Raw genomic sequence first — 27027 nt, 5'->3', positions numbered from 1 at the left:
TCAAAAGTTTATCATTGTTTTGAACGCAGGTTCTAGCGACTACATGCGATATCTGAAGCCGAGAGTTTTCAAATCCGTCACATCCTCATAATCCTCTGCGGTCAACTCCTTCTTATCGTTGGCGGCTGGAGATTCTAGCGAAGCGATTCCTTCCTGTTTATCGCGAGATCGATTGACTAAAGTCAGATAGACGCGGAGACTTAAAGACACGAGGAATACAAGCCCGTAACAGATGAGGATAGCTTTGAAAGCAGTCGGGTAGCCACTTTACGAAAGTTAGTCAATATGCATAGAGAAGAACGAGGCGTTGATTTGACTTACCGAGCTTTTTCGGCGGATTTAAAAGTCTGAGGGCCAGCAATGTTGCCGGCACAATATGTCAAGAACAGAACTGCCGTGACAGTCATCTTTTTTGTCACGCCCTTGTAGTTCGACGAAACCAGACCGAGAGTCAGAGGTAGCGCACCCGGACCAGTTTGCAGCTATCGTAAGTCAGCGCTTGAAATGAGGAGTTTACGAGTTGGTGTGGTCAAGAACTTACACAATAGTATGCAAACAGCCGCACTCCCTTTCCTTTCACGGAAAAGATGATGGCACTTCCCACAACCGGTGGAATGACAACAGCAATTATCAAGAACGTTGTAATGTTCCGAAATCGGCCTGCTAACCAACCGGTGCCTAAGATAGTAGACATCGCAATTACGGAAGCAGGTAAAGTAACAAGAGTGCTTTCAAGACTCGAGAATCCGAAGCTTTTCAAAGCCAAATTTCCAAAGCTTCCAGTACCTCCATTTGGAATCTACCTACATGTCAGATACACACATCGACCTAGGATCGAGACAATCACAAACCTGAGTCAAGACGGAAATAGCAGCAAAAAAATACGTCTTTGGGTCCATGAAACATTCAAGGACTTGGTCCATCTTCCACTCGCTGTTAATTGGATCCGTCTTTCCTGTCCCTCCTAGAACCACACGATCCTCAGCATACTGCTTTTCTTCCTCATTCAAGAATTTTGCATCATTGATGGTGTCTGGCAGGAAGAAAAATATGACAAAGCTCTGGACGCTCGTCGCAACTCCAAAGATCTACAATACTACGTCAGTCAATGCGCCCTCAGAAGGTTATACGTTTTTACTCACGATAAACATCCATTGCCAAGGATGGAGAGGTTTCTCAATCTGACCGATACCGTAGGCTAACAATGATGCCAGAAATCCACCACAGCTGTTACCAGCAAACCACACTCCAGTACGGGAAGGGATTTCATCTCTTGTATACCTGGTTTGGTGTTAGCTGCCATCTAAACTAAAAGTTGTCTCTCAACGTACCACATGCTCGTTATATATACAAATGCTGGCGAGATTGTGGCTTCTGCAACACCTAAAAGGAATCGGCATGTTGCTAGACCCCCAAAACTGGAGCACGCTGCAGTGACCGCCACCACAGCTCCCCAACAGAAAGTCACCACAGTGAGATACTTTGATATTGGCAGTCGTTGGATCAAGATCGTTGTTGGATATTCGTAAAGAAGATATCCGAAGTAGAAGATACTGGAAACCCATGAGTATTGGGTCCCAACAAGATGATTATCTTCTGTCAGACCGAATACAGAGGCAGATGACAGGATCTTTTCAGGTCAAGTCAGCTTCAAGTCTCCAATGTTCTACAGGAATTCGTGTTTTAGGTTTTAGATAAAAAACGAAAGTTGCTCGCTAGCAATAGCAAGACGGAAATTTCCTGCACAGGTAATACTAACAGTCTTGTCCATGAAGTTCAAGTTATAAGTCACAAACATGATTAACAGAACTCGCCCGTCGATCTTTCGAATCACTCGCTTTGCCAAAGCTTGAGTATATTCGCTGACCACAGGGGTCGCTCCCACCGTGGTTGTAGTATCGCCGGCCATATCGTGTTGAGTCGAGGTCGAACAATAAACCCACAAACATTAACAAATCGAAGCAGACACCAGCTTGCTATAAAAGACGCAATTCTATCGAATAGATAAGAAAGCACAGTCCGACGTTACACCTAGTACAAAAGTGGGTTGCTCTCAAGAGCCCGACGCGGCCTATAATCAAGCTTCGAAGTGGCTTAAAGCTTGAGAGACACGGAAGCTCTTGCCAGTGTTTGGCGCAAGTGGCGCGCGACACTAGCTCACTGAAACTCAGCAATTATGGTTGCCCTTCGCGTGCTCTTTTATCGCATTCTGCCCCCGAACCAGGGGATGATCCCATTCTTGAGCGGAGTTGCCCGGCGTAGATCATCAGCTGCAGGTTGATAACAGCGATAGGCAACACTGATAGGCTAAATTGATGCATCGTCGAACCACTTCGTGGAAGAGGCACAGTTGAGGTATCAGCGGTCAGGTAGTAGTAATCCACGAAAAGGTGGAGTCAAATTGTCGGTAACTGTTAATTCGTGATAGTACTTACAATGTTCCGCTTTCACTGTGCGAGGACAATGCTTTTTAAGCGCCAGAATACTTGCCAAAGAATCGTATGCTCATATCAGCTTATTTGCGAGGTGTCCACTTGATAGGTGCTCGATCATGAGAAGGATGCCTCAAATTTTGAAAGCTCGGTGGAAAACGAGTCTTTGAAATCTTCATCAGCCCAACATATCGATACCGCGTTCTTCTGAAGCTGTACGAGTTCCGAATTTGAGAAATTGCACTTCTCCTTAACCAGATAAAGGGCGTGTAAAACCCAATTGTCTTCCATATATGCTGGATCATCACTAGCAATTGTGATTTTGATACCAGCATCAAACAGCTTGCGTATCCGAGAAAATACTTCCTCTTCAGAGGAGTGCCGAACATAACCGCAAGGCGATAGTGTTAGACCAATGTCTTTTTCTCTGATGGTCTCCATCAATTCGGGCCTGTCTGCCGCGTTCATACCATGATCAATCCGGTCTGCTCCATTACCGCTAAGTTCCTCGACGACTTGACGGATGTGCTCATGGGTATTCTTCTGATTAAAATCGCAGTGACTGGTTATCTTGAATCCATCGTCACGAGCTCTCTTGAAAACCTCATGAAATAATGAAGGTGGACGGTCAAGCTCGTCTGAATCGAGTCCGATTCCCACAATCACGTCCCGATATGGCAGCATTGCTTCATAAGTTGGCATTGCGTCTTCCACTGGGGAATCTCGCAGGATACACATTATCCACTTGGATTTGACCTAATTACATGAGCATGGCCTCGTGCTGTTACGGAAAGTACTTACGTTCAGTTTCCTCTCGGCCAGCTCCGAAGCTCTTTTGAACCCTTTCATGATGACCTCAAATGGGATACCTCGTCTCGTGTGACCTTGAGGATCAAAAAAAGGCTCACAGTACCTAACATTCATATCTGCAGCACGTTCGAAATAGCAAACGGCAAGAAGAAAGAAATCTTCCTCGCATTGCAACAGATCAAATCCTCCATAGTAAATCTCAAAGAAAGTAAAGCACTTTCGTCCCTCTGCCGAAGCTGCTCCAATACGACCCCGAATGTTCTTGTAAGCTTGTCTGACTTCCTCTTCCGAAAAAAGTGGAATTTGATCTGAGCCCGCTCTAAGAGGGATGCCATGCCGTTGAGATAGGTACCATCGGAGTTCTGGGGTCATGGTTCCTTCAATATGGACGTGAAGCTCAATCTTTGGAAGACCCTGAACAAACTTGTCATTTGAGAGAACATGACGATTTCGCCATTCTAGACGCTGTTCGGGCGTAGACAAAGCAGTATTCATATTGATTCGAGCAAATAGAAGAAAGCTTGAATGGGAACACTGTTTCAATCAAATCCAAGAAATGCCCATCATAATGAGGTTGTTTCGAATGTGACCATTATGTAGAAGCCCTTTAGATGATTCTCAAGCTAGGCTCGCCAATAGTGGGCATGGCGAGTGTTGGGATGACCATGTGGGTGGACTGTGAAAAGATGTAGAGTTGAAGGTTCGAAATCGTGACCGCGCGATGTTCCCGCAGGCCGTCGCGTAAAATTTTGGTCAACCTCATCCACGACCACGACCAACCTGCGTGCGATCATTCATGAAGCCTTCCTGGACAGCAATTGCTGCCAAAAGGCAAATATGTGTTCAATATGGATCACACTCAAGCACTTTCCGCCATAATACCCCTCAAAGATGCGCCTCGACATGTTTACGAGCGCAATTCCCTCCAGTTCTTTCGAGATCCTCGATTTCCGGTCCGCAAAGTTGGCAAGCTTTCTTCACAGCAACAAGTTCTACACAGAACTTAAACCGCCCAACCGATATCTCGATTCGGAGTTTCTCCAGCTCATCAGCTGTTCGAAACTCAACTGAACAACACAAAGCTACGGTCAAGCAAATCTCGAAAACTGTGCGCGGGTACTTCAAACGAGGCGAAAAGTTCCGAATCTTCCACGGCTCGACAAACAGCACACGCCCAGGCATCAAACGGAATTTGGTGGACACCAGCACACTTTCGAACGTTCTAAACGTCGACGTCAAAAAGAAAACATGTCTCGTCGAGCCCAACGTCCCCATGGACAGACTAGTCGAAGCTACATTGAAACATGGCCTCGTCCCCCCGGTTGTAATGGAATTTCCAGGAATTACAGTAGGAGGAGGCTATTCTGGAACATCCGGTGAAAGCAGTAGCTTCAAACACGGCTTCTTCGACCGAACGATCAATTCCGTGGAGATGGTATTGGCCGACGGAGAAGTAACGACGATTTCACCAACCGAGAAACCAGATCTATTCAATGGAGCAGCAGGGGCAGTAGGAACATTCGGAGTCACAACTCTGGTAGAACTTCAACTCCAAGACGCAAAGAAATACGTAGAAACGACATACCATCCCGTAACCAGCATGAAAGAAGCGATTCAAAAACTCCAATCCGCAACAACCGACCCATCCCTCGATTACATAGACGGAATAATGTACTCCCCAACCAGCGGCGCTATCATCACCGGCCGCCTAACAGACACGCACATCTCATCCCTCCCCATCCAAACATTCAGCAAACCCTGGGATCCGTGGTTCTATCTTCACGTCCAAACGCACCTCTCATCTGGCCCCGTCACCGAGCTCATTCCCCTCCCCGAATACCTCTTCCGCTACGACCGTGGCGGTTTCTGGGTCGGCGCATCCGCATTCAAATACTTCAAGTTCCCATTCAACCGCTTCACACGCTGGTTCCTAGATGATTTCCTGCATACGAGGATGATGTACACGGCTCTCCACGCTAGCGGACAGTCAAAACGGTATATCGTCCAAGATCTCGCTCTTCCTTACACTACAGCTGAGGAATTTGTCGAGTACACGGATGCCGAGTTCGGGATTTGGCCGCTGTGGTTGTGTCCGCTGAAACAAAATCCAGCGCCGACTATGCATCCTCATTATAAGGCGCCTGATGGAAGTTTACCGCAAATGCTGAATATAGGACTCTGGGGCGATGGACCAGATAACCCCTCTGAATTCATCGCCAAGAACCGCGATTTGGAACAAAAGTTAAAAGAGCTTGGCGGGATGAAGTGGTTTTACGCGCATACTTATTACGATGAAAAAGAATTCTGGGGCATGTTTGATAAGGGGTGGTATGAGGCGCTGCGAAAGAAGTATAAGGCTGAGGGGTTGACGAGTGTGTATGAGAAGGTCAGGGTGGATGTTGGGAAAGAGGTAGAGGAGAAGTCGTGGAGGACGAGGTGGCCTTGGAGTGGGTTTTATGGGATTTGGAAGGCGATTCAGAGTAAGAGTTATGTTGCTGCTAGGGCGAGTGAGTGGAAGAAGTATGGGAGGTGAGTGTGCTGTGTAGGTCGTGAGTGCTTGTGTGTACATTAATAAATGTGTAAATCCGTAAATGTGTAGATGTATAGGTATAGATGTATAGATGTGTTGTAAATAGAATTGTAAAATAATGTAAATAAACCATTTTTCAAATTGTAAGGTTCGCATGATTGCTACCTCCTATTTCCAACAGATGAAGTTGGCATGAAGGACGATTACGATTGTGTAAGTTAAGCTTCTTATATAAACTTATTTGCGATTAGCTCCAGCAACTCACGAAGATGTTTCATGTCTTCAACTCCAAATCATCAATAACGAGGAGACCCCTAATCTTTCGACTGGCGACTCGCACTCCGACGATTCATCCCCGTCCTCGCCTCCATCTCAATACTCTCCCCACCCCTCTCACCTCTCCAACTTTCCCTCCTCTTAACCCGTCTCCCACCACTACTAGAACCCTCACTGACCTCCCCCCTTTCCGCCCTCCCCACATCCCCATCCTCCTTCCCAACAACCACACCCCCCTCTGTTTCGCCTCCCGCACTCTCTTCCGCACTATCACTCTCCCCATAATTCCCGCCCACACTAACCATCGTAAACGGACTCGCAGTGGGCGCATCCAGCACCCTCAACTCCTCATCCCGAAACCACCTCGGCAACAAAAACGTGCGCACCGGCACCAGCAACAGAATAATGACCGGGAACCCGACAGCGGCGATCGTTTGCGTGATAGCGAACGTAGCGCCGAAGCCGATGAGTTGGATAGCGACAAAGACCCAGATGGCTTTGCGGCGTTGGATTCGTTTGAGTGGTTCGGAAGCTGGTGTGAGTGTAGAGTCTTTGCATAGGAAGAGGATTTTGAGGGTTATGCCGTTACCTTCGAGGGCTTGGACGCCCATGACGAAGAAGAGACCTGCGAGAACGCCTTGTGGGATGAGATGGATTACTACTAGAAGTGGTCCGGTCATTGTTCCTAATGTTAATAGACCTTGCGCGAGATTTGAAACTCTTTGCTCCACAACATGGTCGACTTTAGTGACTACATGACCCTTGTTCGCGCCCTCTTCATCTGGATCGCTCACGACCTTTGAGACACACAGAGAGTCGGTGTGGAATGGTGCTTGAGGGATAAGTCCATTCGGGGCTGGGATACCTAAAAGACCGGCAACTCCTGTGGTGAGACCGAGGAGGAAGAGATCCCAGTGGAAGCCGGCAGGCTTGCGGAGTGGAAATTCGGTCCCTTGCGCTATTAGGGAGGATACTAGTATTTTTAGCGAGAGAAAAAGGATGAGTGAAGAGGTCAGGTACCATTATGATCGAAGTAAAAGAGAATCGTCAGAAGAATCGCGAAGGGTATGGCGATGAAGACGTCCGAAACTCTGATATCCCAGAAATGGACGAACCACCCTCTATCACTGGTAGGAAAGAACGCTTTGCTCGTTGGCAGTGTTTCAAGGCTTATATCTGCCATTTTGCCGATATGGACGAACCCAGTAAAGAAGATGACGGTAAGTGGTGTGCCATAATCTTTGATGAAAACTCGTACGTAATGTTGAAATAGGGGACTTGATCCGATCACTCCACACATATAGCCGACGACTAGGACGAGAAGAGATACCATGATGGAGAGGTAGAATCCTTCATTTGAGCCTTGGCGGGTCAGTACCTGGATACCTTTTTGTAGGTATATAAAAGCAACGTAGAATCCAAAGATATCGCACGAGAATCTCGTGACATATTTAAGTGCGTTGCAAGAATTTGTGATGGCAAGCACCCAATGCATAGCAAGTGACCAGCTACGGATAGTGTCAGCAGAAGTTCATCTTAATTTCAGATGAGACTTACAGTCCGACCAATGCCATAAAAGCAAAGTAGTTCGTCCCTGTAGGCACCATAATATCGTAAACAGTGCTATCAACGTCAATCTCTATCCTAACATCTGATCATCAAACTTACTAGTTAAAGACCGTAATCGGACCCGTAACACCAACAATAACAAGCGGCTGAGCAGAAAATAGGGCAAAAACGACAGATCCAAGTACCGAAGCCAACAACACCTCATTAACACCATAACTCATATTAGTTTTCGTGAACCTAGTAATCCATCAGCTCTCCCCACATCACCTCAGAAAAGCACTTACATATCCAACGAAAACGCCAAGGCAGGCAAAATGCTTCTCAAATCAGCACACTATCACATTCTAATCAACAGGGAAACTGACTTGGCGAAATACATATAAACCGTCGCAGGCACAACCCTATAATCCCACGCATCCGTCCAATCGCTCCAATAAAACGGGGCTCTCCTCCTTAAGTCATTGATCATACCACGAAACAGCCGGACTTTCCACCACTGAGGCACATATTTACTTTTCGCGCTTCCGTTTGTAGGACCGCGGGTTAGAGGACTGCCGCTTTGGGTTGGTACGTCATTAGAGGCGGAGGGTTTGAGGATGTTGAGACGGTGTTTCCAGCTGCGAGATGGTGATTGAGGGTGCAGCGTTGTGGGGAGCGTATACGTGTTTGAGGAGGAGGGTTGGGAGGTCATTTTGTGCGCGAGGTTGGGCTATAAGTCTGGTGTTACTGTGATAATTAGCTTTTTGTTTGTGTACTTCCTCTGGGATGTACTTACACGGCATCAAATTAGATCTCTATAGAATTGGAATAAACGAAAAGACTTCTGCAGTAAGAAATGTGTACAATCGTTTCCAGTATGTCAAATTATGTCTGTAGATTTGCGAAACAATCTTTTTAGCTGCGCTTGAGACATTACAACCAACAAAGCGGAATGAGGTCGTCGATATATTTTAGAGCTTGTTCCCTCGGGCATGAAATTGTGGGGTAGCTTGACCGTTGGGTAAGTGGCGTTTAGTGGGGCAGCGAGAATCCATCGAGCCCAATCCGAGTTGGGCCAATAAATAAGAGCTTTTAAATAAGCACAGCAGATTTCTAAATTTGATCAAGGCAGAAGATGGTTTAGGTTGGGCTCTAGGTACACCGGCAGCTGTTCTCTGAAATTCAAACGTTGATGCCAAGAAGGGATATTAAGATCAAAGTGTTGAAGTGAATATTTAGATCTAATAAGTGAGAATAGATCTTAATATCAACCCAACGACTCTTAAACTATACCTTTCCAGTCCATAACGCAGCGAGACATTCATATATGTGCTCCGAAAAATAAAATAAGATAATTACGATATTACCAATTACATCTATGAAAATCGCTCGAAAATGAACAACGAACAACTATCCTGGTATCATAAGTCAATCATCCATCTCCGCAGCGATAATGGCTCTCCTAGTCGCATCATCCTCCACCCACTTCCCGATCCTTGCACCTACATCACCAACCAGACTCTGGTATTGAGGACCCGGGAAGAATAGTCCACAATGTGCTCCAACTTCATCAACACCTTCCATGTAGATACGGATCCAGCATTTATCAATCTCCCCATTGATCTTTGGAGGAAGCATACAGAATTTCTTGTCTCGTTTGGGCTTGTCGTCATCCACAGATGGTGTAACGGATGGTTGTCGTTCTTTTTCCTTACCTTTAGAGCTTTTCTTAGCACTGGCTTTAGATTTTGGCTTTGGGCTACTGCTTGGACTACCACCTGCGAGCCGTTTTGCTTCATCTGCCATTCTCTTCTCTTCTGCTGCCATTCGTTTTGCCTCTTCTGCTAACCTTTTCTCCTCTCCTGATAAGTTCTTCTCTTTTTCTTTCTCATCTTTCAAACGCTGTTTCTCTTCTGCTTTAACTGCTTTTTCGCGCTCCTGCTGGGCTTTCTTCTCCCGCTTCTCGACAAGCTTCTTTCTATCCTTTATGGCACTTTCTCTATCTTTTACTGCCTGCTGGTAGACTTTGGTGACCCTCTTGAATTCCTTTTCAGCAATCTTTCGAGAATCTTTATCCGTATAAAGACTCAGATCAACAGGGGTTGGCTCGGTAGGAACTTCAGGAAGTGGCGGTAGTGGTGGCTCAGATTTGGTGGGTTTCAATTCTACTGTAGGCTCGACTTGGTCAGTAGGTTCAGCAGGGTCGGCATCATCAACAGGCTCCGAAGAGTCCTCTGGGGCTGAATGGACCTTTGGTTTCGATGGTTCCGCATCATACAAGTCATCATCAGAGTCATCCATCGGGATTGATTCTATGTGTCGCATCGCTGGTGGTTCGTCAAAGTCATCTTGAACTCCGGAGCTCGTCCCCAAATTCTCAATTTGCTCTTTCAGGGAATTCTTCTCGGCAGCGTCTTCTAGGACGCGAGGTGTCACGACTCCATCCGAATGATCGTCTACTGAGATGGAGGGGGTTTGACTTGAAGATCGACCACCGATTGGGTGCAGATTCAGACCATCCATACTGTGTCTAATGTCAGGAATTTCTTCCTCGTCGCTTGATTGTGTAGAAGGGGTAGGTGGGGTCTTTGGCGGCTTCGGCCTGCCAGTGCTTGCAGTGTAATAGTTGACAAATCTAACCCGCCTATTCTGAGAAGGAATAGATTGACCAGGAGCCCTGGCCAAATCGTCCACATCTTCTAGAGCGCGTACCCCCTTGTAACGATTCTTTAGTCCAGCGTAATCCGCCATAGTGCTCCCGAATTCATAATGTGACATGAGCAAGTCCTTTGTAGCTGATGTGATGCCATCTGAGTGTTTGTTGATGAAGTGTAGGATATTGGAAAGACCGGTTCGCTCAGGGAGCCGAACATCGTTGACAAAAGGTGGATTGAAGAATGGATCTTTCGGCGGCGGATTGGCTGTTGGGGAGGTGATACTTTGCACTAAGCTTAATTGTGAGGTCGTATCAGTGCTGGCTAGCGATGGTGCGAAGCCTTGAGAGTAGACAGAAGACTGACTACTCATTGGTGGGCTAGCTACTCCACTGGTCGAATTGCCAGTATTTGGGTCTTTGGAAGGCCGAAATATGCTGCTCAGTCCCGCACCAACGACCCCAGGATGCATGCCTAGGAATGGGGTATCAAAATTGATTGAGCCTAGAATTCGGTGTCGCAGTGGTTTTCCACCAACCGGTGGGTTTGGCTTTTGTAACACCACTTCAGCTCCTAGTAAACCTCCCATACTGTGACCAAGTAGAATTACTTCTACATTCCGTCCCTCGTGAGGTTCCAACCTAAGTATTATTAGTTTCTAAATTTCAAAAGATCCAGATTCATATGCCCTACCAGTTTGAGAAATCATCTCTGGCAAAATTGATATTCTTTTTTGACCTGTACCTGGGATAAATTTTGGTATGTACGATATGTGTTTCGGAAAGTGTGATGGTAAGAAAATTGTGCAAATGCGCCGGAAAGCTCTGAAAACTTGTTTCATTCCCCATGAATCCATGTATGAATACGAGAAGAAGCGTGCGCCGGCCATCTCTATCAGCCTCGATAGGTACCAAGGAATGTGTTGAGGATGATCTTGGATCGTTGGACCGCCATTGCTCTGCTATCAGCTCGCTCCTCTTTTGATCATCTGCAGTGTAAGGAGGTGGCGGAAGAGGTTGGTTCGAGATTGTTCGGGGAGGTAATGATGGAGCAGCATTTGCATTTCGTGCCTTCTCTGCCAACTGCCCTGAGGTTGCCGCACTCGAGAGATGTGGTTGTTGTGATGAAGACACAAATTCGTTCCGACGTTTCTCTTCCAATTGCGCCGATGTTGCGAATTCGTCCGGAGGGATTCTGTAAGTCCTTGACTTTTCTGCTAATTGTGAAGGAGTTGCGGCCGAGGCAATCGACGATTGATTGGGCGCTCGCACTGGCGCTTTCTCATCCAGTTGGCCCTGAGTCGCCATGGCTTTCGTTTGCTCTTGACCAGCAGCTAGGGCTGACAAGTTTCGTTGGTACTGTTTGTTGTGACAATATGAACATTGTTGGCAGATCAGAAAACTGGATTGCTACAAACAGGTTGTGGCGGGGTCAATCTAGACTGCGGAGTTGGCGATAAAGAAATGCTCGTAACTCGTATCACAGCCGAGGACGCTTCAGGGGTCGTGAATGCTCGTCATCAGCCATGTTGATGGAATCACATGAGTTAGACATGTTGAGGATGTTTATGTGAAGGATTGATTGAGACGAGTGATTGGATTGGAAAGGAAATACGATGATGATGGTCATAGCTTTATCTTTCTGAGACTTGGTCAATCAAGAACTGAATCCGCCATCGGAGAAAATAAACGTGGGCATGTCTAGACCAACCTGGAAATTACTTGCTTCTTGCTTCCAATCATCATACGAATGATACATATGTGTTTTGCTTTGAGAAATTGAGACGTTTTGTTTTCACAATAGTCTCTTCAGCGCTCAGAAGTGACGATTCATATTGGTATGAACAACAGAGCTTCCCCTATCCAAGACTCACAAGTGGTGGAAAAGGTCCGACTTTTGATTGCACTGTACAGTAAAAGTATAAATGGATGATCGTCGTAATCCAGTCTCTATTTGTAACCAACCATCCACAGCGTCATCTCAAGCATGGGAATCTTCCATTTCAAAATGCGACCAGCAAGCTTCAACGGTAGCGCGATGGCGGACGTTCGAGCTACATTTTAGCGGATCCGTTGCGGTACAGTAGTGCCATGTATCGAGAGAATCTGAGGAAGAGGAAGAGGAAGAGGAAGAGGAAGAGGAAGCGGCGTGAAACACTTTATTTTGGTTAGGGTTCCGGGTCCAGATTTCAGATTTTGGTCTCACGCGCGGCACGATGCGATGCAAGTGCAAGCTTCAGATATTTTTGGCGTGGTTCCCGTCTCTGACTCTCCTGTGTCTCCTGGGATGGCACCGTCCAGCAAGGTCTGTGAGACGAAGCGGCAGCAGAGTATTTCTGGTTTGGACACCTACTGGACTTTCGATGGGTTCTCGATATTGATTGGCACATCAATTTGCTTGTTGATGTTCCAATTGAAGTCATGATTTGAGGTATATATCTGCCCAACACTGTAATGAGCAGACTTAGATTCCTCTTCAACGCAAAAGTCCGTCGGAGAAATGTCGTCTGATGTGTCCTCGTAGAGATTCTGATATCGAGCGCCGCTCTCTTCTGCTGCAACGTCGGACTGGCAAAAGGAAAATCGAAATCAATAGAAGCCACCATCAACAAAGTCAAGCTGCCGTACACGAAAGTACAATGTGCGAATCTGTTGTTTCCACAAGAGTCAGTTTGACATTGCCCCCTCGTTGCCTCACGAGCCTCATAAAAGTATGCACTCTTTGATGCCTCGCGACTCACCATTGTTACAGTCGAAGAAACTAAACGCAAACCACTTTGGTTTGATCGCGGCGAAATGAAAATACCTACCTAGGTATCTACGTTGAAGCCAAAATCTGACTAAGGTGGTGTGGTGGAGATGCCCTGTCAAGACTTGCAGGGCTCACTCCATGTCACGAGCTCGTGTCATTTTCCATTGGCCAATCCGTCTCTTGATGCTCCGTCAAGAAAGACCGCTAGGCCCATCACAGTATGGCCATTCACACAAGCGAAATTCGACCTTTCAGTGTGGATCCCGTTCCTGAGAGAAGGAGAGACAGGCACGGCCCACTCCACTCTCGGTGCACACTCGTGTCGTTCCTTCTCACTTCGGATGAGGGTGAAAGAAACCTTCCACTGCTCAACACCACACCTCTCCTACCTCTCCTCGCCCTCACCCTCCAAACGACACCGAAATCCTACGGTCGTCCTCCCGATGAATCGACGTGGGCCACATCGTCAATTCGTGGAGTCCATTCGCGCATCCGCGCTGTAGATACAGCAGCAGCGAAAGAAGTCATGAACGATCTCGAACCGCAATCACTCTCTTACGCGGCCGAGAAAGAGATCCTCTATCGCAGAGAACCCAACACCCGCCATCACCATCACGTCCACGTACACAAGCTGAAGCCTCGTCAAGAAACCACCGTCGAGCAGGTCCAGGCAGTCACCACCGTTATCCAAACCCTCTCCTATGTCCAGCAGTTCGATGTCGACTCCGAGGGGAATGTCTTTTCGACCCAGAAAATCTTGACGAATACCCCCGAAGGCTTCACATTGCCTAACACGACAGCAGCTAGTCCCACTACTGAGAGCATTGGAGATACTGCATCATCGGCCGCTCCTTCATCGACCGCTTCACCAGTATCACCAGCCTCATCTGCGCAGCCAGATTCTTCGTCACAGTCTTTACTACCGAGCTCAAGCACTTTACCGTCCTTGACGTCCACTCCTTCAATACCAGCCACGACCGACTTTCCGTCTATATCTATTTCTTCTAATGCCACCTTGAGTGCTTCAAGTAAGTCGCCACTACGAATCATCACATTCACTTGCATACTAATATATTCCCAGCGCCTTTAATTCTGAGTTCAAGTAGCTCATCCTTGTCATTTTCAAATACGACCACCTCTTCTTCTTCATCTTCTAGATCTTCGCTTACATACCTAACCTCGGATTCTTCTTCTTCGTCCGGGACCTCGACTTCTTCTTCAAATCTTTCTTCAACCTCTTCGTCCACAGCAGAGGTCACTTTCAGTTCAACAACTTCATCACCTACGGGTGCAGTGGGAGGAGATGGTGGAGGAGCAGTAGGAGGTGCGACGGGCGTGGCACCATCGGGTGCATCACCTTCAAGTACGGGAGCTGCCGGTGCCGGTGGTGGATCTTCAACACCTTCGACTTCTGTGGTGGTAGGGAGTGTGGTTGGGAGCGTAGCAGGGGTTGCTTTTCTACTAATTTTATTGCTACTTCTTGCCAAATGGAGGAAACGAAAGAACATGCTATCACTCGGTAATGGGAACGATGGTGGAGCAGAAGCAGCCGCCAGAGAACTACCCCCAGCTGCGCCTACAGGTGGCATGACACAACGACGTTCGACGACGTTCGCCGTACCAGTTGCTCTAGCCAGTCTTGCAGCTGGATTTACCAAACGATCATCCCAACGAAGCGAACGAACTGTGTCCACTGCGCCGAGCGAGCGAGGATTCTATCGAGTTTCTGGGAGGAAACTACCTTCCGTACTACAATCCGGTGGTGATGGCTATGGTGGTGGAGCTCCCGATGCGAACACTCTCAGCGGATCATCATTTTATCGCGATTCGACTGGCTTTTACGGAGGTGGAGGGCCTTCACATGGTCCTAGCAGCCCTCTGGCATCCAATACAGCTGCAGTACCTTCAGAACGTGATAGTGGAGTTCCCGTCATGCGACCAAGTCCGGCCAGGACGCCTGTTACAGAGCAAGGTCCTTTTAGATCTCTGGCCACGCCCCCACCTCCACTTCAACCCCCTCGACGACATGATCTTCCCGATAGTGTCGGCCGTTCGCATCCATCCCAAGATGGATCTCATGCTTCAAGGTTTACGGAGGAGGTTTAACTGAAAGAAGCTTTTATTGTCTCAGGACCGTCTGTGCTTCAGCTCAGTCCGTTCCGATATGGTTATCACGAATCTGCTTTCAGTTCTTTGTAAATATTGAACATATTTCTGGGCATTTGTGCAGCGTGCACTTTGTTGGGCTCATTGCCTAGGTGTCATTTTGCATCTTTTTTGCATTTGACGGGCGTTTTTTCATTTCCTGATGTATTTACCAGGAGTGCTGATGTAATGGTCCGGGTCAGAAGGACTGATGTTATTGTGGTGGTGACGCTTTTGAGCGAGGTCTTCCCTTTTTCTGGATAGGCAGAACCGGGGAGGATCGGAGGGGAATGTATTTGGGAATTCTCTCTCATCCTTTGGATCTTTTGGTACCTTGATGGAGCATGGTGTCCCATTCATACCTGTTCTCGGGCGCTACTTCTTTTGTCACGTTGTATAATACCCATCAGATCGATGTGTTTAGGCTTAAATATAATGCTTCCCATGAGATGGATTCCCTTGTTCCTCAATCACTGCTGAATGAAAGATTATCATGGTGATTTGAGGACCTAATACCTACCTTTTTAGAGGTAGTCGGTGCCTCTAGACCTTTCTCTCGTTTGTCAGAAACTACATACGCTCTATCCAATCCTGAACGATAGTATGCTCCGTAAGGACGGGGCTTTTGAGTGCCGGTCAGGTACCGCTCAGGCATTTTCGGATGGGGGGGTTGTTTGTGATGTGATGGTGCGTGCGTCCGAGGCACTGGAGGGGTTCCCCTCAAACGAATGTGAAACGAAGGGCGAGGTACGAGATATCCGAAATGGAAAATTGGTGTGTGAGTTGTAAATTATTGGTGCAAGAATTGTCAGCGAGATGGTGTGGTCGTGATTTCGGTGTTAAGGGTATGGCGAGGCGAGTTTGGAAGACGGTGAGGTTGTGGGATGGTGATGAAATATTTTGGTGAGATTGAGGAGTGGAGGGGTTTGTTTGGTGGTGGAGGTTGTAAACTTGTAATGTTGACGTTGGAATTTGTTTAAGAGGGCTTTCATACTTGGCAATTTTTCCTTGAGTAGGTTGGTAAGATACTATTCTTCTATATCAATAAAGAGGTTTTATATTAATATTAAAGTATACCAAGACACGAGCCTACAAACACATACCCGTATTCGTATAGTCTCCTTTCGCTACAAGTCGTCACAAAGAAGTCGTATGAGGCGCAGCACCTTGTATTATATGTAGGAGCGGCCGACGCTATTGTATTATTGTGTGATACAAAGCTGTATTCGTCGGGTGGATTACACTCCAGATTAGGACATCAAGACGACTCTTGTAGGGCAAAATTGACCCGGAGTCGGCGGTCGGGTTTTCGGAGGGTCGGTGTTGTGGAGATACCGGTGATGTTCTAGGCTTGGTGGTGTATGAGAAGCTGTTGGCCAAGATAAGATTCTTACTGTGTTGGAGAGGGGAAGATGATATTGAGGGGTGTTTTCTCACGGCGCTTCAGGACTGTGATGGGAATTTGCTAAACTGTGAATGTTCCTGTAATTTTATTATCTTGGAGTTTTGATTTCTTGCCAGCGCTTATACCCCGTATACGTGTGCATTAACCCCGAAAGCTCCGCTCGAGTTCTGGATGCATCATGGCTCATCATGATGGATAGTATTCGTACCTGAAAAGTCTCCCTTCCCACGAGAGCTGTATCGACCAACAGCAACACCAACTTGTGCCACGAGGCATAATCATACAACCAACAAAGACAGATTGATTGTTGTACAACTCTAACTCAGCGCGCCGAGATCAGGCAGAACAATAGTCTTGATACCCCTAAAACAAAGCCCTAAGGTTTCTATGCTCACCATCCAGACCACCCTGACGTTCCTGGCCATTCAGCTTTCATAGCTCCCCCTCTCCAGTCTGCGCGGGCGAATCCAAACCTAGTTTGCGCCGACACGCAGACAGACTCCTCGAACAAGGGACCAAAGAGGCCAAGGGTAACCCGAAAACGACGCACCGCACCGAATACACCCCTGGTAGAAAAGCGAACGCCAGTGCGAATCCACGTAGGAGGGGGACGAGACGCTGGGTAGCTTGGAGACAGGTACCTCGACTGCTTTCAAATCCTCTTCCATGAGCCAACTATCGACAACTACACCACAAAATATTCCCATCTCGGCGTCCCACCATTCACAAGTAATCCCTCACACTACATAGTGCATCGCAGATAACGTCCTACCCGTCACCATTCCGATTAGCAGGTTTCCGGCTTCGATACCACCCGCTTGGTTCCAGTGAGTCGCGGCAGCCATCGACGAAGATGGACTCGCTGCACCACGATTCCAATGGCTACCAAATGCCTCAGATGTCCGCACCACCTCTCATGAACCCTCCGCCTCAGATCTTTGGCGCTTATGGGAACGATGGATTGCCGATGCCACCGAATATCGGCGATATCTCACAGGCAATATTTGGAGACGGGACGCTGCTGGACGAGAGCAATGAGGCAAAGAGGAGGAGAATCGCAAGGGTGAATCACGCTTCGGAACAGGGTCGCAACAGTCGCTGACTTGGATTAGGCTTGTGATATGTGTAGGAAGAAGAAAATCAAGTGCGATGGTAAAATGCCAGCTTGTACCCATTGCATCAACTATAAGACGGAATGTGTATTTACACAAGTGGAGAAGAAGAGGAATCCACCGAAAGGGTGTGTTCAACTACGAGAATAACACGGCCAGTTGCTAATCACCATACAGTGCGAAATATATTGAAGGACTTGAAAATCGTTTGGGGCGAATGGAGAGTTTGCTCAAATTGTCAGGTTCGTTCTGAAACACCAAGTTTTGGTGATTTCTAAGCATCGACGAGAATACTAAATTCTGGCCAGGGCTTTTGAAAGAAGATGACAATGGTCGCACGGACTTGGGAACATTAGAGAAACGTCTTGCAGAGACTCAACAGGCCATGAGGGCGTCGCAGGCTCCTACGTCGGGACCAAACTCGCCGTCGCAAAGCTCGCCTGGCCTCGACCATAGTAATACGGTAACTCCAAGAAGCACTCTTGCTTCGCCGGAACCACCGAACCGTAATGGTGATAAGCGTCACTCTCATGTGTCTGCTAAGGCCGAGGAGGAAGAAGAAGGGGAGAAGCAGGAAGGTGTGGAGGAGCTGTCTGACATGATGTGCTCCTTGGTTACTAATAATTGCGGTGAGACGAGATACATCGGTAAGTGAATTAGTACGTCTTCTGGTGTGTAAGTAAACTGACTTGCTTAGGATCTTCTTCTGGATTTTCCATCTTCTCTCCAAAGGGTATTCAATGGGTGAACGAGAAGACTGGTGACTCTTGTTTTCAAGAAATGATTTCATCATCTTCAGTCGACGATCAAAAGTCTATGTACTGGAAACCTGAAGTCTTCGATCACCTTTTCGAGCGTCGGGTCTACAGGCAACTACCACCAAAAAATGAGTGTGTCTCTCTCATGAAGGACTTCTTTGAGAACTTCAATTGCATGTTTCCGCTATTCCACCAGCCAACCTTCATGCACTTGGTTGAACGACAGTACTCGGAAGATCCTTATGATGGATCTGGATGGTGGGCAAGTCTCAACGTGGTGTTGGCCATCGCCCACAGACTACGTGTTATGAGTAATTTAGTCCCAGCCGAGGAGGACGAGAAAGCTTGGGGATATATGAAGAATGCTTTGGCCGTTTTCACGGAGCTAACAATGCGCAATACCGATCTCCTGAGTGTACAAGCGCTGCTAGGAATGGCTCTCTACCTTCAGGGAACACCAAATCCACAACCATCATTCTTTCTCGTCGCGGCTGCTATTCGTCTCTCACACAGTATTGGTCTTCACAAGAGAGGCTCTGGATTTAATCTCAACCCGGTCGAAATCGAACAGCGAAAGCGAGTTTTCTGGATTGGATATATGTTGGACAAGGATATTTGCTTGAGATCTGGTCGACCTCCAGCGCAAGACGATGACGATATGAATGTGGAATTACCTGGAGCGGATCCTGATGATGGTATTGGCAACATTCCTTTGGCTGATGGAAAGGGCAAGGTTAATCTGTTCCGCCTGATGTGTGAGTTTGCAACCATTGAAAGCAAGGTTTACAAACAGCTCTACTCGACCAAGGCTTCGAAACAGACCGATGGAGAACTATTGAATACAATTGGGGAACTAGATCGTCAATTGGAGGAGTGGAAAGATAGCATACCAATCGATTTCCGGCCAGAACATGAAATCAAGGCATCGCATACGCCATTAATACTTCACGTCGTAGTCTTACATTTCACCTATTACAATTGCTTGACGACCATTCATCGAATGTCGATTCATCACGGGTATTGGACGAGTCGATTGTCGAATTATGCTATTTCTGGACTGAACGCAAGGGCACTGAATCCTCGTGTCTTCTCTTCCGCCGCTCTTTGTGTTTCTGCTGCTCGAGCTTCAATTCATTTGATCAAATACGTACCACAGGGAGACTTTCAGTGTGTTTGGTAAGCCGTTATTGGTGATCACTGAATCGAACATCGCTAATCATTTTAGGCTCATATTGTACTTCCCCGTTTCGGCGCTTGTGACATTATTTGGAAATATTTTACAGAACCCACAGGATCCACGAGCCCGCGCTGACGTCCGATTAATGAGCATGGTCGTCAGTTTCTTGTCATTATTGACTAAAGAAGCAGAACATGGTGGTGTGAAACGAATGTTGGGAGTCTGCTCCGAGTTTGAGAGAGTTGCCAAGGTCGTTTTAGACAAGGCAGAAAAGGAAAATTCTTCGAGAAGGAAACGTAAGAGTGATGCCAATCAGGATATCAAGACGAAGCACGCTCCTCCACCACCAATGCCAAACGGAATGATGCCGAACATGGCTGGAATGTTCTCACCGCAAATGAATGGGGGCAACATGCAGAACGGTTATGGAGGCAGTCCGATGAATAACCAGGGTTCCCCAGCACCGACTTGGAATCCTGAAACCGAGTTTGCACATGATTTTTCAAATCTACCTCCTGGTATTTCAGCGTTCCAAGATATGGTATATGCACCACCGAATGGACAAATGGGCTCTCCTCTCAACATGAGCAACTTCCAGCAACCATTTGTCCCTCAAGATCTCTGGCAAATGCCGATGGGACTTGATTGGGAGTGGGCTGATATGACGGGTCAATCGTATTCGACGTTTGAGAATGGGCTCATAGGAGATCCGACGATGCAGAATGTTAATAATCAACATCTTCAACATCAACCGATGTAGTTCTTCCAGAATTTCGGTGAAAGCTTTGTGTCTGTTAGTAATAAGCAAGAGCATTTCTGGAGTTTGGGATGGGTTAGATTGGATTGCGCCGGGGTTTAATTCTAAGATGAGCGGGGTTATGAGATGAGTGGGGTTACGACTTGATGGATTTGTTTAAAGTTTGTTGTTTGAAGCGTATGGGTGGATTTGGATTCGTTTGAATCGAGTTTGAGTTGAGCGATTAAAAATATGTTGTTTGTGTATTTGAGGGTTTATATGAGGGTGTCCAGGGAGCGTTTTTATGTATACAAACGTAATCTTCTATGTGTGCTTGAATTCAGGGATACCTCTTTCTAGCTATGAATTATGTCTGGGTCTTGGTGTTGTGAGTGGTGAGTCTTGCATTTTAGGTATAGAGTATGAGGTTTGGAAAATTTAGCTATAGACGGGCAGGACGAAAGACTTCCCGAGTCCCGACTTGATGGTGGGATCAAATGACGACTAATTTCTAAACCACAGCTAGGTGAGCCTTAGAATACTAATCAGCCTTATAATAATAGACTTGTATTAAATCGATATCCATCTGGTTAGCACGGGCACGGTAACTAAAGTCTAGGTCCCACGACCTCGGTACTCACGTGATAGCTTTGCTAATCATGACCAGCACGACGCAAAAGTTGCCTTCGGAACCATACGTGCAATTAACCCCGGCGACATATGATTCTATCTCCCGCCACCACCTTCCAATGACATAACAAAAGAGCACAGTATCTAACGCGCGGTGGCTCTCTTTTGTTAATTGAACCTCTTTTACTGCGACTCTAGCCAAGCATGAGCTCGATACTGCGACTGTCGAGTAGCTCTCTTGCTGGAATTGCGAGGGGAAGTGTCTGTCGTTCAACCGTCCGACCTGGCTTTGCAGCTTGCAGACTCGCGGCTTCCGGACGAGCAAACGCGCCATGGCAGACGAGGAATTTTTCGAGTACGCCACGGATAAGGGAGAAGAAGGATGAGAATGAGAAGAAGGTAGAAGGCAAATCCGCGCCGGGAACGGAGAATCTATACGAAGGGAAGACGCCATTGTCTCCCACTCCAGAAGAGAAAGGAGAAGGCAAGGAGGAAGAGCAACCTTTACAAGATGGCTATACATATATGAATCCCCAGGATTTGGAGGCGATGGAGAGTATGTTGAAGACGTGGAAGCAGGGGATGCCACCACAGCAGGTTGCGCATTTGGAGAAGAGCCTTGAGATGATGAAGAAGCATGGGATTCCACAGGAGTTAAGAGAGCTAGTCGATAAAGTTCGAACCAGTGGAAAGCCAATGACCTTGGGTGATGCGGCAACATTAGCTAGGTTGACGACTAAAGCGGTCTATTCGACTCAAAAGAAGGTTTGGGAGGAAGAGAAGAGCGACAAATTTCCCGATTTTACCAGTAATGAGAGGAAATCAGGGGGTGGTGCTGGATCTCCGCCGCCTGGAGGCAATAAGGGTAAAGGTGGTAGTGGCCCAACGCCTGGATTTTTGCAACTGGATGGAGGCAACTTCCTTGTCGCGGCTTTTGCGTCGTATCTGCTGTTCAAGCTCGTTATGCCTGGGGATCAGTCGAGGGATATTACATACCAGGAGTTTAGAAGCACGTTTTTCGACAAAGGATTGGTTGAGAAATTGACCGTTATCAATCGCGATCGTGTACGCGTCGATTTACATCGCGAAGCTACGCAGGCTATGTATCCTGAATCTCCGGCGGCGAATCCAAACTTCCACTATTACTTTTCGATAGGATCGGTTGAGGCCTTCGAGCGACGCATTGACGAGGCGCAGTCTGAGCTGCAGATACCAAGTTCAGAACGGATACCTGTGAGCTATGCTACGGACACGGATGCTTGGGCTTTGATCTTGAGTTTTGGTCCTACGCTGCTCTTTATTGGTGCTATCTTTTTCTTCTCCAGGAGGGCATCAGGTGGTGGTGGAGGTGCTAGCGGAGTCTTTGGAATGGGAAAGAGCCGTGCTAAGCAGTTCAACCACGAGACGGATGTCAAGGTCAAATTCAAGGATGTTGCCGGTATGGACGAGGCGAAGATGGAGATTATGGAGTTTGTTTCTTTCTTGAAGACTCCAGAACAGTTTGAACGACTTGGAGCAAAAATTCCTCGTGGAGCTATTCTTTCTGGTCCTCCTGGTACTGGTAAAACTCTTCTCGCAAAGGCTACCGCTGGAGAGTCTGCAGTACCTTTCTTCAGTGTGAGTGGTTCCGAGTTCGTGGAGATGTTCGTTGGTGTGGGTGCTTCACGTGTTAGAGATCTATTCGCTATGGCGAGAAAGAACACTCCTTGTATTATCTTCATCGATGAGATCGACGCTATTGGAAAATCTCGTGGTAAGTCTGGGTCATTAGGTGGTGGAAATGATGAGCGAGAAGCTACTCTTAATCAGATATTGACTGAGATGGATGGTTTCAATACTCAAGAGCAAGTTGTCGTTCTCGCTGGTACGAATAGACCAGACGTTCTCGACAAGGCTCTCATGCGACCTGGACGATTTGACAGACATATTGCCATTGATCGACCTACGATGGATGGCCGAAAACAAATCTTTATGGTACATTTGAAGAAGATTGTCACGAATGAGGACTTGGAATATTTGACCGGAAGACTTTCTGCTCTTACCCCTGGATTTTCTGGTGCGGATATTGCGAACTGCTGTAATGAGGCAGCTTTGATCGGTATGTCTTCCCTTTGTGAATGAAATCTCACTTACTAATACTATACAGCCGCCCGAACAAGCGCCAAATCCGTTGCTATGATCCACTTCGAACAAGCCATTGAGCGTGTTATCGGAGGATTGGAAAAGAGATCTCTTGTCCTCTCACCCGAAGAAAAGAAAACTGTCGCCTACCACGAAGCCGGTCACGCTATTTGCGGTTGGTACTTCAAACATGCCGATCCTCTCCTCAAGGTCTCCATCATTCCTCGTGGCCAAGGTGCACTTGGTTACGCTCAATATCTCCCAGCCGGCGACACTTATCTTATGAACGTCAACCAACTTATGGACCGCATGGCCATGACCCTCGGTGGTCGTGTCTCTGAAGAACTCCACTTCGAAACCGTCACCTCTGGTGCCTCGGACGATTTCAACAAAGTCACTCGCATGGCCACCGCCATGGTCACCAAATGGGGCATGTCCAAGAAACTCGGCCCACTCCACTTCGAAGACGACGAGAACAAGCTCCACAAACCATTCGCCGAAGCCACAGCCCAGACCATCGATAGCGAAGTCCGTCGTATTGTCGACGACGCGTACACGAAATGTCGGAACTTGCTCGAGTCGAAGAAGAAAGAGGTCGGTCTGGTAGCTGAGGAGTTGTTAACCAAGGAGGTTATTGGACGCGACGATATGGTCAGACTTCTGGGACCGAGAGAATTTGATGAGAATAAGGATTTCATCAAGTATTTCGGTGGTGGTCCCATCCCGGGTGGAAAGAGCGCGCCGCCGCCGCCGCCGACGGAGATGCCGGAGGGGGATACGGCTGTTATGTAGGGAGTGGAACTGGATTTGTATTTTAGGTGTGAGGCATGAATCTAAGCCCGGGTGTGGGGAGGCGTGACGCTCTGAAGTGTGTTGGGGAAGGGTAGAGGATGACTCAACTTGTACAATTGACTTGGCATCATATTTTTTTTATGTTCGCATTTGTGTGGCGTTTTTTTTTTAAGAGAAAGAAGCTGGAAGATGGAACGGGAATGATTGTGAGAAGTTGTTAGGTGTGTGTGTGTAGGGGTGAGGGGTGGGTGAGGTGAGGGCAGAGGAGGTAAAGTGGGAGGTGAGAGGTGAGAGATGAGGGCAGATGAGGTGTTTAAAGGAGCTAGTTATGGGTTAGAGGAAGATAAAATGATATGAAATTCCACTTTATGATTTTGCTCTTCTGGGGATAGTGAGGTTGTGAGGGTGAGGCTAAAGATGACATTGTATGAGAGGGGGAAGTGGGAGGGTGAGAAGGAGAGAATACTGGGAAGGGTGTAAGTATGTGAGTGAGTATAAGGCGAGAGTTGATCTTCCAAGAATCAAAACGAAATAAAAGTTTGTAGTTTAGACTTTAGATATATCTTCTCACATCAACTCCTACGTCTTCCTTCGAATATCTGGATTCTGACTCATCAGCCAACTAGACCTTACCATCTCATCACCTTTCGCTTACAGTTTCCGGTTTGGGGTGTTAAACCGGTACGAGGATTCATTCTGTGGTTATTGAGGTGTGAAATGAAGATCGAGGGTGTGAAGTTTATAGAGAAGGGAGGTTACATGGGATTAGCTTTTTGCTGGAGTTTAGGGAGATGGTGGGGAGTTCTTAAATGAAGAGGCTGGATGTGTGAGGGTGGTTGAGTTTTGGGTGTGAGGTTTTGGGGGTGAGATGGGATAGGGGGTGGAAAGTTGTGTTTGAGAGACAGGCGAGGTTGGAGGGGTGAAAGGATTATGCCGAATGGAGAGTTTGAAAAAAGCTTTGTAAGGGGGTTTTAGATTTTGGATATTGGGTGGAGGGTTGTGTGTTGTTTACAGCAGTGCATGGGATTTAAGGTCCATAAACCTTTTTGATCTTAATTTCATTCTCTTAGAGTCTTGCTTGAGATTGAAGATGCAATCTGTGGCAATAAGAAAGGGTATACGGGTAACCGACGACTCTTAGGAAGAGTTCTGATAGCAGATGAAGTTGGAACTCATCCCTATTGCTTAATGAGTATTTCCACATCCAGAACCTCGGTTGTCGTTGCTTGAGAAGTAAAACCTTATATCGGAGGTTCTCCGATTTCAATTTACCATCAACTAGAATGCAACCCTCCATCCAACGCCCACCGTATCAAACTTTCATGTTATCGAAAGCGTCACAGCTAGAGTTCTTAGTTTGTAACCTGAACATCAATGACATGCTATCCCTTCAACGCTTTCGTCACGTTCGGATTTCAATCCTTTACAGCCCGAGGGATCGGGTTGCATATGCACCTCATATATTCTGTGCCGATCACTTCGATGCGAGACATTCAGCTGGTATGATGTGGACGGTAATTGTTGTCTCGCGTAGCTACAGATCCTAATTCAACTGTCGATGATATGAGGCGTATATATTTTGGGATATTTACTTTCCCGAGATAGAATGCGATCATATAACTCAAACAGAAGTGGGTTTGATTCTTATGAGTGCTAATATGGGGGAGACGAGATATAACGTTTATTTTCAAGAAGATGATGATATTTTTACTTAATGTTTGCTCTTCAGCTCTTGCAAAGACATCTCTGCAGTAGTGATTGCGAAACTAAGAACATTCAATCACAGATCTCCATTCGAAAGTGAGAGGTTCATCAACTTTACCCGGAAGTTACACAACCTCCCGCCCCCAACACAAATTTCCGAAAGTCAGGTTTCTAAATGCGGAACGGTACCTTGCATGAATGCTTACAATAAGCAACACGGAGGAATTAAGCGAGTGTAAAGGATTCAGCCTTGTGTCTTCGATGAGGAACAAAAGTTATGAGGGGGCAGGGGAGGTGGTGAATTGGGGGCCCTTGAGGCATAACCTTATTTTGTGTCAGGTGTTGTCTTTTGTGGGTAGGGCAGGTTTTCTATTCACTATGGCTCTAAGTGGCATGTTTTACGAGTTGATATCTTCAACTCCATTCGATTCCAAGTAAATACATCCAACCCCAAACAATCCACATCGATCTCTCCACGTCCCTAAACCCACGATGTCAACCAACTGCCCCCCAGCAAACACTCTCAACCAAACCACCTCCTCCTACAACAACATCTGTCTCCTCAGCGGCTCCCCCTCCGTCCTCTCCAACGCCACAGTCCTCACCCTCTTCAACAACTGCTGCACCTCCAACGGCGGCACCTACGAGCGCAGGAGCGACGCCTGCTACCACGAATGTCACATCTCCCAAGTAATCGGCTTCCAAACCGTCCCTGATTGTATCCGCGAGATCAACTTTAAGGAGGAAGGCGGGCTCGCTGTCGGCTGTTTTGGGGATCTGAAAGACAATGCGCTAATGACATTGCCGCCGACGGGAGTCACGGTTAGTTTCAACCAGAGTACGGCGACGGTTAACGATGCGAGCGGTGTTACTGCTACTGGTACTTTCAGTACTGGTCGAATTGGAAGCGCTACTATTACATCGGCTCCGAAGACAACTTCAGTTACGGCCAGTAGTACCTCCGCCGGTTTGGCTACGAGCACTTCTAAGGCTTCGCATGCAGGAGGAGTTTCGTTTGTGGGTGTGGGAGTTTTGTGTTTATTGGGCTTTGCTCTGTTGCTTTGACCCGATTGCATTCACTTGGAAATCTTTAGGAGCATAGCATTTGGGATTTGACGGAGCAATGATTGGTACTTTGAAGCATCTGCATGGGCGTAGGAATGTGCATTTTTGGCATGGCGTTGACTATAGATTTTTAGTCTGATCAGTATAGTGCGAAATCTAGGAAGATAATAACAATGATTTGTATGTGAAGTGTTCGTCAAGTGAGAGTGATGAAATCTTGTTATCCAAGAATAAAAAGCTCCGTGACATGATGGAGGAGAGTTTTATCATCATTCAAAGCTTGAATAAACAGATTAGCCACTCAGCTTGAAGTAGAGTGGTCAAAATTACCTCGAGGTAAACCCTAACAAATCTTGGATTACATTCTTGTGAGCCCTCATC

The 27027-nt window shown here is 47.1% G+C and overlaps 9 protein-coding genes across 9 annotated transcripts; 5 read left to right on the top strand and 4 right to left on the bottom strand.

Annotated features, from left to right (window-relative positions):
• Positions 1–39: 39 nt before the first annotated feature.
• GLAREA_12938 (MFS general substrate transporter) lies at positions 40–1909 on the bottom strand (the record flags this gene model as incomplete). The annotated part of the gene is made up of 7 exons (XM_008084701.1): positions 40–265; positions 322–482; positions 542–799; positions 852–1088; positions 1143–1281; positions 1332–1630; positions 1760–1909. 7 exons carry the CDS (start codon positions 1907–1909, stop codon positions 40–42), a joined length of 1470 nt encoding a protein of 489 aa, XP_008082892.1.
• A 640-nt stretch (positions 1910–2549) lies between these two features.
• On the bottom strand, positions 2550–3737 carry GLAREA_12937 (Metallo-dependent hydrolase; the record flags this gene model as incomplete). The annotated part of the gene is made up of 2 exons (XM_008084700.1): positions 2550–3188; positions 3234–3737. 2 exons carry the CDS (start codon positions 3735–3737, stop codon positions 2550–2552), a joined length of 1143 nt encoding a protein of 380 aa, XP_008082891.1.
• A 301-nt stretch (positions 3738–4038) lies between these two features.
• On the top strand, positions 4039–5775 carry GLAREA_12936 (FAD-binding protein; the record flags this gene model as incomplete). The annotated part of the gene is made up of 1 exon (XM_008084699.1): positions 4039–5775. One exon carries the CDS (start codon positions 4039–4041, stop codon positions 5773–5775), a length of 1737 nt encoding a protein of 578 aa, XP_008082890.1.
• Positions 5776–6086: 311 nt separating this feature from the next.
• On the bottom strand, positions 6087–8308 carry GLAREA_12935 (uncharacterized protein; the record flags this gene model as incomplete). The annotated part of the gene is made up of 6 exons (XM_008084698.1): positions 6087–7006; positions 7069–7556; positions 7606–7671; positions 7717–7854; positions 7902–7934; positions 7983–8308. The coding sequence occupies 6 exons, from the start codon at positions 8306–8308 to the stop codon at positions 6087–6089; spliced, it is 1971 nt and encodes a 656-aa protein (XP_008082889.1).
• A 716-nt stretch (positions 8309–9024) lies between these two features.
• Positions 9025–11557, bottom strand: GLAREA_12934 (alpha/beta-Hydrolase; the record flags this gene model as incomplete). Its single annotated transcript, XM_008084697.1, has 2 exons — positions 9025–10891; positions 10944–11557. 2 exons carry the CDS (start codon positions 11555–11557, stop codon positions 9025–9027), a joined length of 2481 nt encoding a protein of 826 aa, XP_008082888.1.
• A 1664-nt stretch (positions 11558–13221) lies between these two features.
• On the top strand, positions 13222–15107 carry GLAREA_12933 (uncharacterized protein; the record flags this gene model as incomplete). Its single annotated transcript, XM_008084696.1, has 2 exons — positions 13222–14029; positions 14083–15107. The coding sequence occupies 2 exons, from the start codon at positions 13222–13224 to the stop codon at positions 15105–15107; spliced, it is 1833 nt and encodes a 610-aa protein (XP_008082887.1).
• Positions 15108–17440: 2333 nt separating this feature from the next.
• Positions 17441–20358, top strand: GLAREA_12932 (Zn2/Cys6 DNA-binding protein; the record flags this gene model as incomplete). Its single annotated transcript, XM_008084695.1, has 6 exons — positions 17441–17614; positions 17664–17791; positions 17841–17905; positions 17972–18310; positions 18361–19597; positions 19647–20358. The coding sequence occupies 6 exons, from the start codon at positions 17441–17443 to the stop codon at positions 20356–20358; spliced, it is 2655 nt and encodes an 884-aa protein (XP_008082886.1).
• Positions 20359–21168: 810 nt separating this feature from the next.
• GLAREA_12931 (FtsH protease) lies at positions 21169–23877 on the top strand (the record flags this gene model as incomplete). Its single annotated transcript, XM_008084694.1, has 2 exons — positions 21169–23062; positions 23111–23877. The coding sequence occupies 2 exons, from the start codon at positions 21169–21171 to the stop codon at positions 23875–23877; spliced, it is 2661 nt and encodes an 886-aa protein (XP_008082885.1).
• A 2196-nt stretch (positions 23878–26073) lies between these two features.
• On the top strand, positions 26074–26646 carry GLAREA_12930 (uncharacterized protein; the record flags this gene model as incomplete). The annotated part of the gene is made up of 1 exon (XM_008084693.1): positions 26074–26646. One exon carries the CDS (start codon positions 26074–26076, stop codon positions 26644–26646), a length of 573 nt encoding a protein of 190 aa, XP_008082884.1.
• Positions 26647–27027: the final 381 nt, after the last annotated feature.

The sequence above is a fragment of the Glarea lozoyensis genome (assembly GCF_000409485.1).
Source record: "Glarea lozoyensis ATCC 20868 chromosome Unknown GLAREA21, whole genome shotgun sequence".
NCBI lineage: Eukaryota > Fungi > Ascomycota > Leotiomycetes > Helotiales > Helotiaceae > Glarea > Glarea lozoyensis.
This window is presented reverse-complemented; position numbering and strand designations above follow the sequence as displayed.